Source organism: Mizuhopecten yessoensis, unplaced genomic scaffold (genome assembly GCF_002113885.1).
Source record: "Mizuhopecten yessoensis strain PY_sf001 unplaced genomic scaffold, ASM211388v2 scaffold8393, whole genome shotgun sequence".
NCBI classification, from domain to species: Eukaryota; Metazoa; Mollusca; class Bivalvia; order Pectinida; family Pectinidae; genus Mizuhopecten; species Mizuhopecten yessoensis.
The window spans coordinates 430,383-442,922 of record NW_018407525.1 but is presented as its reverse complement, the minus strand read 5'-3'; the positions used below and the strand labels follow the sequence as shown (position 1 = coordinate 442,922).

Here is a 12,540-nt window from a genome sequence, read left to right as displayed (position 1 = left end):
CTGACTCATATTTCCAAAGGCTGTGTATAGTTTACTCATTATAAACTAAATATTCAGACGAATTGGAAACATGTTTTCCGGACGTATTCAGTCCGCTTTGTTACAACATATACAAAAATATAATATATTCCATGTCGTTGTATATTGTATGCAATACATTGATGATAATAATCATTTATGTGGAGACATGAAATATAAGGATAAAAGAAAAGGTTACAAATATGTATATATGAATATCGTAAGAATACCACGAAGATGATTGTTTCGCTATTCAACCATGCCCAGTCCGTTTGTCAGCTATGTAGGTCAGAACCAGTCGGGTTGTCCGCAATCCAGCCACCATCAGTCCGGTTGTCCGCTTTCCAGCCATCCCATTCCGGTTGTTCTGCTATCCAGCAACCACCAATCCGTTTGTTCCGCAATCCAGCCACCCCAGTCCGGTTGTCCGCTTTCCAGCCATCCCATTCCGGTTGTTCCGCTATCCAGCAACCACCAATCCGTTTGTTCCGCAATCCAGCCACCCCAGTCCGGTTGTCCGCTTTCCAGCCACCCCATTCCGGTTGTTCCGCTATCCAGCAACCACCAATCCGTTTGCTCCGCTAGCCAGCCACCCGAGTCCGGTTGTCCGCTAGCCAGCCACCCGAGTCCGTTTCTCCGCTATCCAGCCACCCCAGTCCGTTTCTCCGCTATCCAGTCACCCCAGTCCGTTTCTCCGCTTCCAAGCCATTACCAGTCCGGTTGTCCGCTTTCCAGCCACCCCAGTCCGGTTGTCCGCTTTCCAGCCACCCCAGTCCGGTTGTCCGCTTTCCAGCCATCCCATTCCGGTTGTTCTGCTATCCAGCAACCACCAATCCGTTTGTTCCGCAATCCAGCCACCCCAGTCCGGTTGTCCGCTTTCCAGCCATCCCATTCCGGTTGTTCCGCTATCCAGCAACCACCAATCCGTTTGTTCCGCAATCCAGCCACCCCAGTCCGGTTGTCCGCTTTCCAGCCACCCCAGTTCGGTTGTCCCGCTATCCAGCTACCACCAGTCCGGTTGTCTCGCTATCCAGCCACCCAGTCAGATTGTCCGCTGTCCAGCAACCATCAGTCCGGTTGTCCGCTTTCCAGCCATCCCATACCGGTTGTTCTGCTATCCAGCAACCACCAATCCGTTTGTTCCGCAATCCAGCCACCCCAGTCCGGTTGTCCGCTATACAGCCACAACCAGTCCGGTTGGCCGTTATACAGCCACAACCAGTCCGGTTGTCCCAATATCCCCCCCCTACAAGTCCGTTTCTCCGCTTCCAAGCCATTACCAGTCCGGTTGTCCGCTTTCCAGCCACCCCAGTCCGGTTGTCCCAATATCCACCCACTACAAGTCCGTTTCTCCCCTTCCAAGCCATTACCAGTCCGGTTGTCCGCTTTCCAGCCACCCCAGCCCGGTTGTCCGCTATCCAGCCACCCCAGTCCGGTTGTCCGCTATACAGCCACAACCAGTCCGGTTGGCCGCTATACAGCCACAACCAGTCCGGTTGTCCCAATATCCACCCACTACAAGTCCGTTTCTCCGCTTCCAAGCCATTACCAGTCCGGTTGTCCGCTTTCCAGCCACCCCAGTTCGGTTGTCCCGCTATCCAGCTACCACCAGTCCGGTTGTCTCGCTATCCAGCCACCCAGTCAGATTGTCCGCTGTCCAGCAACCATCAGTCCGGTTGTCCGCTTTCCAGCCATCCCATTCCGGTTGTTCCGCTATCCAGCCACCACCAATCCGTTTGTTCCGCAATCCAGCAACCACCAATCCGTTTGCTCCGCTAGCCAGCCACCCCAGTCCGTTTCTCCGCTTTCCAGCCACCCCAGTCCGGTTGTCCGCTTTCCAGCCACCCCAGTCCGGTTGTCCTGCTATCCAGCTACCCCCAGTCCGTGTCTCCGCTTTCCAGCCACCCCAGTCCGGTTGTCCGCTATCCAGCCACCCCAGTCCGGTTGTCCGCTATCCAGCCACCCAGTCCGTTTCTCCGCTATCCAGCCATCACCAGTCCGGTTGTCCGCCTTCCAGCCACCCCAGTTCGGTTGTCCTGCTATCCAGCTACCACCAGTCCGGTTGTCTCGCTATCCAGCCACCCCAGTCCGGTTGTCCGCTGTCCAGCAACCCCAGTCCTGTTGTCCCGCTATCCATCCACCATTAGTCTAGTTGTCCCGATATTCAGCCACAACCAGTCCGGTTGTCCCAATATCCAGCCACCATCAGTCCTGTTGTCCGCTGTCCAGCCACCCAATTCCGGTTGTCCCGCTATCCAGCCACCACCAGTCCGGTTGTCTCGCTATCCAGCCACCACCAGTCCGGTTGTCTCGCTATCCAGCCACCACCAGTCCGGTTGTCTCGCTGTCCAGCCACCCCAGTCCGGTTGTCTCGCTATCCAGCCACCACCAGTCCGGTTGTCTCGCTATCCAGCCACCACCAGTCCGGTTGTCTCGCTATCCAGTCATCACCAGTCTGGTTGTCCCATTATACAGCCATCATTTGTCAACTTATTCCGTTACAAAGTCAATGTTTTGTAAAACAATCTTCCCTTTTTCTGCACAAAATGGTTCCAGCATCGAAGTACGTTATCCATCCACTTTTAGCCTGGAACGAACAACAGCTGTACTAAAGAGGTTTCCAGTAAACAATTGACATACTTATTGTGTATAAATGTTACAAAGATTCGTGTTCTTTTTAAATCCTAAACTTCTGCAATTCATAATGTCTACAATATTGGACAAATTTTCCGTTCGATTTAAAGATAACACAAACCGTTTTCTATTTTCATAATTGCTTAAACTCTAAGAGCATAGTTCGTATTCTCTATACATACTATCGTAAACTAGAAACAAACATTTTGTTTTATCAAAACATCCTTTTAAACATTGACGTTATTACTAATGTATGGAGTCTCTCCGCAACCGTTGTACCATTGAATCAGACCCTTGTTTGTATGCAGCTTTACTCCCTAACCATCACATCGGTAGTGCAGACCATATGGTTTAAGACTGTGACCATATGTTGGTCAGAACACTTGACCAATAGTGTCCGAATATTCGAATCTGTCACATCACAAGGTCAAGTGGGCAACTGGTTATCGAGTTAATAGCAAGACGTGCTAGAAGGATTCTTAGAGAGATTATAACTGACCGTAGACTTGTGATATTTTTCGCTTGATTGACATTGTTTAAATTCTGTAGCTGTAGATTAAATCGCCCGGAAATTTCAAGTCCAAACAATAATAGGCGGATTAAAATTTAACAAAAATGATTGGAATTATCTTAAGTATCAAGGAGTAAGTCAAGCTATCAACAAACTCGAGCAATATAAACATGACATACGGTGGTCATTGTAAATCGAACTAGGGCCCAGAGGAAAGCTTAGGGACTGACTTACCGTCGCGCGAGTCAGATTCTCCTTTGTCACGAGGTGCTGTAACCACCCTAATATTAATGGAATTCTGACAGATCAGAAATCAAAACTCAAAGCCAGTACGATACCTGTGGGCTATCACATTGCCTTCATAGTGTACACGAATCAGTGCAAATCTGTAATGAAGCTTTATCATTATATCTTGTGTCAGCATTTCCGTCTTCAGGAGATACTTTATAATTATGTATGGTGTCATACCGACAGGAGTGCCTGTCATATCTGACACTGGGAGAGACAATGTTTACGTTGAAAAACATATGTCAAAATTATGACATAACGCCTAGTTGTAAAAGCATTTTAAGGATTGATTTACTGAATGGAAAAACGTGTTTTTGTGTGTGTGATATATCTAAAGTAAAACACTAGTAGTACTGTAATTAACTGTAAACTAATAGGTCTTATGAAAACGGTCAACGAGTAACGAAAGAGCATAAAGACACCACTATTTTTCTCAATAACGGTATATGGATAATAAAATATCATATAATAATAACGGTATACAGATAATAAAATATCATATAATAACGGTACACAGATAAAAAAAATATCATATAATAACGGTATACAGATAATGATATATCATATAATTACGGGATACAGATAATAAAATATTATATAATTACGGTATATTGACAATGAGGTAATATAATAATGATCAACAGATAATAAAATATCATATGATAACGGTATACAGATAATAAAATATCATATAATAACGATATACAGACAATACAATATTCTATAATAACGGTATACATACAAAACGATGTTTGCAATAACAGTATACAGATAATAAAATATCATATAATAACGGTACACAGACAAACTAATAGCATATAAAACGGTTTACAGATAATAAAGTATCGTATAATAACGGTTTATAGACAATACAATATCATATTATAACGGCATACAGGCATGGCGATGTTAGTCAATAGCGAAATAAAGATGACCATAGTTTTTCTTGTTATAACGGTATACATGTATAGTGGTGTTTGATAAGCGTATTATAAAGCAGGTTGACTTTAAACATGTTTTACGGACAAAATAATTAAACAAATATAAAAGAGTTTATTTTACATTTATCGTAAAACGCCCACAATAACACAATGTACAAATCCTTTGATTATATATATTATCGTAATATTTCTCTTTAATGTTCGTAATGACAGAACATAACGAGCGTAGAATACAGGTACACTAAAAACAATGACCAAATGATTATCTCTCTGTCTCGTAAATAATAACATCATCGTTTTATTTGAGAATGATAATATTATTTCTTTTGATATGTCGATTAAAAACATTTCTATATTATGCGACGAATTTCCACTGCATTTCCCCAGGCAGAATACAGTTGAACATAATCCGGAGACGGGCCATTCCTATCTGTAAATAGGACAAATCAATCTGCTTCCGGCTGAGGTAGGAATCGACCGAACGCCAATACATAAAATACAACCTCAGATTTCTAGATCGTTCCGGGATATACTGTTAAATAGAAAATGTGTATTTAAAATAAAAATATTTTCTTTATATACTTCAATTTATACACGCATCATTATTATGTAGTTCCAGGATAGAACATGATTGTTTGCTTGTTCAGAGTTTGATACAAATGAAGACTGCTGTCTGTAATTGTTACGCATAATAATAATTTATTACATACTTACGAATAAATACGTTTTTTTTTGTATATGCGATACGACACAATCGCTCTTACCCATATCAGCCCTCGCCACCCGTATCAGCCCGCAAAACCCATATCACACCCCTTTTGGAAAAAAAATAGTTTTTCAATATTTCAAAAAAAAAAAAAAAAATCATAGTATCAACCCGAGACTGCAATATCAGCCCTTGGGCTGATACTGCAGTCTCGGGTTGATACTGGGTGTGATATGGAAAAAGGCATGTATTATTCTCTATATATCAGTATGTATATGTATCTATGTGTTTTAAGGAGAAATATATCTGTTATTCAATTAGCAAACAATTTTGACTGCACCGCCTTCCTTACCTCTCTCCCCTCACTATGATAAAACAATCTTTAATTCCACGGTGAACTATACGTTTCTTTATGATATACTGTCCATATATTTTCACGTAGTTTATCTCCATCTATAGAAAACGGATTTATGTAGGTTTCATCAGCTTGTTTCTTGATTCTGTTTCTGAAAACAAAAATTATGTAAACTGAAATGTAAACGTTTGTATTCAGAAAGAAACAAAAGTTTACAACCAATATAGACGAAGTCCGCCGATGACAGGCCAGTCAAGGTCCACTTCGGAGTGTCGGATCACTAAAACGTCATTACCTGGTCAAGGTAGCATGACACTACAGCCGGGTCATATCATAATGACAACAGCTAGGTTAACCAGTGTTACCTAAGAAGAAAAACGACAAGTGGTGGCTTACGGGACAAAGAACAAAAGGCGCCTAGGGAGACAAAGAACAAGTGGTGCTTAGGGAGACAAAGAACAAGTGGCACCTAGGGAGACAAAGAACAAGTGGCACCTAGGGAGACAAAGGACAAGTGGCACCTTGGGAGACAAAGAACAAGTGGTGCCGAGGGAGACAAAGAACAAGTGGTGCCGAGGGAGACAAAGAACAACTGGTGCCGAGGGAGACACAGAACAACTGGTGCCGATGGAGACACAGAACAAGTGGTGCCGAGGGAGACAAAGAACAAGTGGTGCCTAGGGAGACAAAGAACAAGTGGTGCCGAGGGAGACAAAGAACAACTGGTGCCTAGGGAGACACAGAACAACTGGTGCCGATGGAGACACAGAACAAGTGGTGCCTAGGGAGACACAGAACAAATGGTGCCTAGGGAGACAAAGAACAAGTGGTGCCTAGGGAGACAAAGCACAAGTGGCACCTAGGGAGACTAAGAACAAGTGGTGCCTAGGGAGACTAAGAACAAGTCGTTCCTAGGGAGATAAAGAACAAGTGGTGCCTAGGGGGACAGATAACAAGTTGTGCCTAGGAATACAAAGAACAAGTCGTTCCTAGGGAGACAAAGCACAAGTGCACCTAGGGAGACACAGAACAAGTGGTGCCGAGAGAGACAAAGAAGAAGTAGTGCCTAGGGAGACAGATAACAAGTGGTGCCTAGGAATACAAAGAACAAGTCGTTCCTAGGGAGACAAAGCACAAGACGCACCTAGGGAGACAAAAAACAAGTAGTGCCAAGGAAGATACAGAACAAGTCGTTCCTAGGGAGATAAAGAACAAGTGGTGCCTAGGGGGACAGATAACAAGTGGTGCCTAGGAATACAAAGAACAAGTCGTTCCTAGGGAGATAAAGCACAAGTGGTGCCTAGGGAGACTAAGAACAAGTCGTTCCTAGGGAGATAAAGAACAAGTGGTGCCTAGGGGGACAGATAACAAGTGGTGCCTAGGAATACAAAGAACAAGTCGTTCCTAGGGAGACAAAGCACAAGTGGCACCTAGGGAGACAAAGAACAAGTTGCACCTAGGGAGACAAAGAAGAAGTCGTGCCTAGGGAGACACAGAACAAGTAGTGCCTAGGGAGACACAGAACAACTGGTGCCGAGGGAGACACAGAACAAGTGGCACCTAGGGAGACACAGAACAAGTGGTGCCTAGGGAGACACAGAACAAGTGGTGCCTAGGGAGACAAAGAACAAGTGACACCTAGGGAGACAAAGAACAAGTGGTGCCTAGGGAGATAAAGAACAAGTGGTGCCAAGGAAGACAAAGAAAAAGTGGTGCCTAAAGAGACAAAGCACAAGTGGCACCTAGGGAGACTAAGAACAAGTGGTGCCTAGGGAGACTAAGAACAAGTGGTGCCGAGGGAGACAAAAAACAAGTAGTGCCAAGGAAGATACAGAACAAGTCGTTCCTAGGGAAACAAAGCACAAGTGGCACCTAGGGAGACAAAGAAGAAGTCGTGCTTAGGGAGACACAGAACAAGTGGTGCCTAGGAATACAAAGAATAAGTCGTTCCTAGGGAGACAAAGCACAAGTGGCACCTAGGGAGACACAGAACAAGTGGTGCCGAGAGAGACAAAGAACAAGTGGTGCCGAGGGAGACAAAAAACAAGTCGTTCCTAGGGAGACAAAGTTCAAGTGGTGTATAGGGAGACAAAGAACAAGTGATGCCTAGGGAGACAAAGACAAAGCAGAAAGAAAGAAAAGGAAGGAGAGAAAAGAAAATATCAAATGTTGCATGTGAGGCAGCAGATCAATTTTAGTTTTTTAAAGCCATTCCTATCTGTAAATAGGACAAATCAATCTGCTTCCGGCTGAGGTAGGAATCGACCGAACGCCAATACATAAAATACAACCTCAGATTTCTAGATCGTTCCGAAAGAAAGAAAAGGAAGGAGAGAAAAGAAAATATCAAATGTTGCATGTGAGGCAGCAGATCAATTTTAGTTTTTAAATGCCTCCACATCAGAAAAAAACACCGAATAAGGCAGTACTCCCACATAAGTCATGTGTTTGTCGGTCTTTCCCCCCAAATGACAGAGTGATATTGTGAAAAGCTTATTTGTTTTGCTTGATATCAATGATTAATTTCGCGTTCATTCCAGTAAGACCGATAGTAAATTATTTGTTCAATATTTAAGAAACATATGCCGAGGCTAAGAAAACAACATGTTGGTTTCCTGTTACATGTCTGCAAAATAAGGGTAGGAAGGTTATGCATTTTATTTTACATGGTTTCTTTTTCTAATTTGGTTTACATAGGAGAGTGATCTTGTCTTTAAAATTGCTTCCTGAGAATTGTCCAAAATGGGTTACGGGCAGACTAAAAAAATAAGGTAGGTAGGGTAACCGGAAACAAACAATAGTTGTATTTTTTGCCTAAGTAAAATGCAAAAAAATGCTCAAAAGTACAAAAACATCAGTTAATGGGATATAAGTATAAGAGTTGTAAATAACAAAACTTCACATGAAGCAGACACTTATTGTATTGTAAAGGTGTATGCCATTTCGTTGAAATACGTTTCGTTAACAAATTAATTTGTATATTTTAATACCAGGCACCAGAGAACAAGCTTAAAACTTAGCAAAGAACATGCTTTTGTAAATATTTTTCATTTTGTTTTTTAAAGTAGTAAAAACGAAAACGGTCAAGCAAACTTCCAATCAAAATGAATAAGTAGAATTAGATTAATTACACTGTAAGCGTCGGTTTGACAATTCTGTAGCAGATGCGACCACTTGGTCGTCTGCTGCCATCAAATATGGCGCAATTTCTGACAATATGATGCATTACGAAGCAGACCTATTCAGAAACATATGGTGTCTACCGTACCTTTAAACATGCCGAGGTAACGATTTTCCTGTCCATAATACTGAAAAAAGATTTGTCAAACAAAATGTGTTGGCTAATGCCCGAATGTCTTTGCGCGTCCTTATTAGGATTTGATATCCTGGTCTGTTTTCTGTAGATAGCACAGTTCATGACACCGAGTACACTATTTAAGATATTTCTATAACGATATACAGTCTTATAGTTGTGCTTTGCTTGAAATAATATCAGTACGCAATTAGAATATTTATGTAATAAACATTAGAGGACATTTATAAAATCTTAATGAAACATACTATGTACGATATGTAAAATTTGAGGGAAACCAATAAATCCTGTTGTTGCTGATGATGTGACCAAGAATAGAAACCCAATCTCTCACAAGTTTTGCCTATTACAGCTACTCAAATGTGGATGTTTTATCCTGTTATCCCCCTTTTTGATGTCGATCAATAATTTATCATGTCCTTCTTACAATTTATTGGTATTTCTTCCATTACAATGAGAGTTTTTTGTTTATCAAATGCTATGATACTCTTCTGTTCTATAAATATTTCAACCATAATATTTTCTTAGGTTTTGTTTCTATACATGAAAACAATACTGAATATATCATACCTGGTATTAAACACTGTGGCATTTTTGCCCTTAAAAGGGATATCGAGAGAGCTCTTATCGTTGATTTAACTTTTATTTTGTCGCGTTTTTACTGGGGTTGACAAACTTTCCACATGTCGCCAGTCATTTTGTGTACGTATACCTGGTCGAGCTACAGACTGATAAGAGCAGGGCGGACGATACAAATGTCTACCGCTAAAGCCTTATCTCACCCGCCCAAGGCCCAGTATGCTCACGACTTATCTGTATGTTGATTAAACATTACAGATAATCATTGTTTTAGCAATTCAGAAGTCAGTTCTCGACCGCCTGAGGGCGCTTCTGAGGTGTGTTGCTTGGTACACAGCCATAACGAGGCTGCCGGCGGCCATAGTTTTCACGTCTCATTTCACTCGGTGAATGTTGTACCTTGTGCTCGGCTATAAACCTTTCCCGGTGAATGTTCCTGAAATCGTAAGATTCGATGCTGAGAAGCCACATGCCTGCTTGAGTTTTAAAAAGGTTTCTGTAACAAGTGATGTAAAATTTATATCAATTTCAGTATGCACCTTTCCTGTATTCTTCAACAGTTGTAGATTAACCGACTTTAATTACCACAAAAACAACGACTGCCAGCTTGCTCATTATCATCTGTATCATTCACCATCGACGTGGAAACCACTGATAAAATAATAAACAATATGAAATCATTTGACGGTGAGGTTAGAATAGATATATATGCGTAATGTAACTTTTGACCACCAACAGTTTGTTCAAACCTTTGATAAAACAACAAAACCAGCCCTATGAATTCTGTACATTACATACCTTCTTACTTATGGATATCATACCTTTTCATTGATAGACAAAACCGTTTGTGTTTGAATGAAGTTTTTCATGAAGTATCAAATCTGTCACTTAATAACCACTGTCAGGACGCTTTTCATATCTTATTCATAACACTTTTTCCTAGGTTTAAACGATTCTAACCAATCTCTGCTAAAAATATTGATGTTGGATTTATCTAGTCATAAGCTTCATATATGAGAATGGTGTTTTTTTTGTTAAATACGGTACTCTTTCCTTTTAGACTTGCATACTTATTGGAGTGTATCCGAGATGAAATATAATACTATTTTGGGAATCTCCAGGGTTAAATAGCTCTATTTAGTAGATTTGTACGTGGTAGTCTGAGTGACGTAAAGTTGATTTCAGTATTAGGGTTTATATTGGTACACAATAGGGACTGTCGGCTTTCAGTGTGATCTCATCGCATTACATACGCGTCATTGACGCGGATAAAGCATTTTTAAAATTTATTTTAATCAACATATACATATCCGTTATATAAAAGTGCATTTTATTACAAAACAAAATATAACTAGAAATAGAATACGGGTTAAAAAACGGCCGATGGTGTCAAATTTTCCAAAGTAAAAATACCATTCGTGTCAACTAAGAATAGTTAAAATTGTTTTGACAAACGTTGTTTGGGGTTATCTATTCATGTCATTTTGTATCAATCAGTTTATTAGTTCACCTTTCGTTTGAAATCTAAAACTACTTTTCATGAGAAAATCCATTGTTATTCTATACATTCAGTCATTTCTTTCTTTCTTTTGAAGTAGGATCCAAAACACTTATAGAACAAAAAGGATTATATTGACCATGAAAGACATTCTTGAATCATAAATCATTCTAAAGATTTATAGAAGCAATATATCCTTTTAGTTTAAACAAAAAGCATTTACGCAATTTCTTATCTGGAATATTTTAAAACAATGACAAACACTATGGCTTCGGGCATGTATCTGACCAATGAAAAACCTTAATGTAACTTGTGTTTATCTCCCGTTATCTTCAGATCTTCAGGTCTGTGCCGGAAGGGGTTTTTATAACTGTATTTTGTCATACGAGCAGGTACAATCACAAGCTCTATCAACACTGTACATAAAACAGTTAAATATATGCATTTTCAAAGAGTCAGCGATGTTTGAACCCTGTTTTGCCTACATTTGTTTTGACACTTCGGTCCAATTTAATGATAAAATGGTTATACATATTCTCTAAAGGCATATATAACACGAAAGTATTTCCATTAAGGTAATAAAAGCAACACTTAAAGGTATTGTTTTTTATGATTTTACTATCGCATTAAATTGATTCTATTTCGAGTTGACTTGACATAGCTGTATCATAGAGTAACTGATACTTGGGATAAACTGTTTTATAAAATGGTAAAACTGTTATTTGGGATTGGTTTGAAATCTTTATTTTAATTTAATTTATGTTATTCAGTATACTGTTTTTAGGGGCCATTTTAACAATGAAAACATAATGTATGGCATGCAAGAAAATGTTGCATGTACACATGTATTTTGTTCTGTAAAATTCCGATTGATAAGGAAATGAAGAATGTCCGTCTGTCTTAATATTATTAAGGAAGGACTTATCATTTTATATTTCAGTATAGTATGTCTGTTATTTAGGATCGATTTAGAATTTCTATAACATAGGATTTACTAGGTATTTCTTAATCATAATATGGGTTCAAATAACAGTTTTAGAATTGTACATTGTTGAATTTTCTTTCCGTCTCAGTCATGTTATTATTATAAATTGATGATATTTATAGAGGCGGTCTTTTTCAAACGCAACTGTAAAATATTTATGACATAAAACAGTATTGTTATGTGAATTTAGCCAACATTTTCCCCAAATCAGATGTGTATTATATTTGAGGACGAACTCATGTTCTGCTATAAGATTGGTTGATTATTTGAACACAAACATAACTAGATATTTGGATATGAAACAGTGTGTCAGACAAAAATATAACGTTTCATTAAATCTAAGAATAACACAAGATGTTACTACAAAAACATAATAATATTAACCATAAATATAGCTGTGTGTCACATACAATATTAACCGGTTACCAATCACATTATGTAACCTTGACAATGTGAGTAGTGACGTAACTTTAAAAATATCAAATAGTAACTAGTGACTCAAAATAGAGAATTAGCAGGAAAAGAAGAAAAATATTTTATAACACGAAATGAGCTCGATGTTGAGATCGTTTTATGGTTTGACATGTTGGAGAAAGAGGCTGTAACAATCTATAATATAGGTACAGTACTTATTATGTTGAATTCTTAACATGAATAAACCCTATTCAATGTGTGTGTCTTCATTATAAAATTGGGCACTCATATTTGGTGT

At 39.8% G+C, this 12,540-nt stretch overlaps 1 protein-coding gene across 1 annotated transcript; it reads left to right on the top strand.

Annotated features, from left to right (window-relative positions):
• Positions 1–277: 277 nt before the first annotated feature.
• On the top strand, positions 278–2,170 carry LOC110455879 (proline-rich protein 36-like). The gene has a single exon (XM_021506292.1). The coding sequence runs from the start codon at positions 278–280 to the stop codon at positions 2,168–2,170; it is 1,893 nt and encodes a 630-aa protein (XP_021361967.1).
• Positions 2,171–12,540: the final 10,370 nt, after the last annotated feature.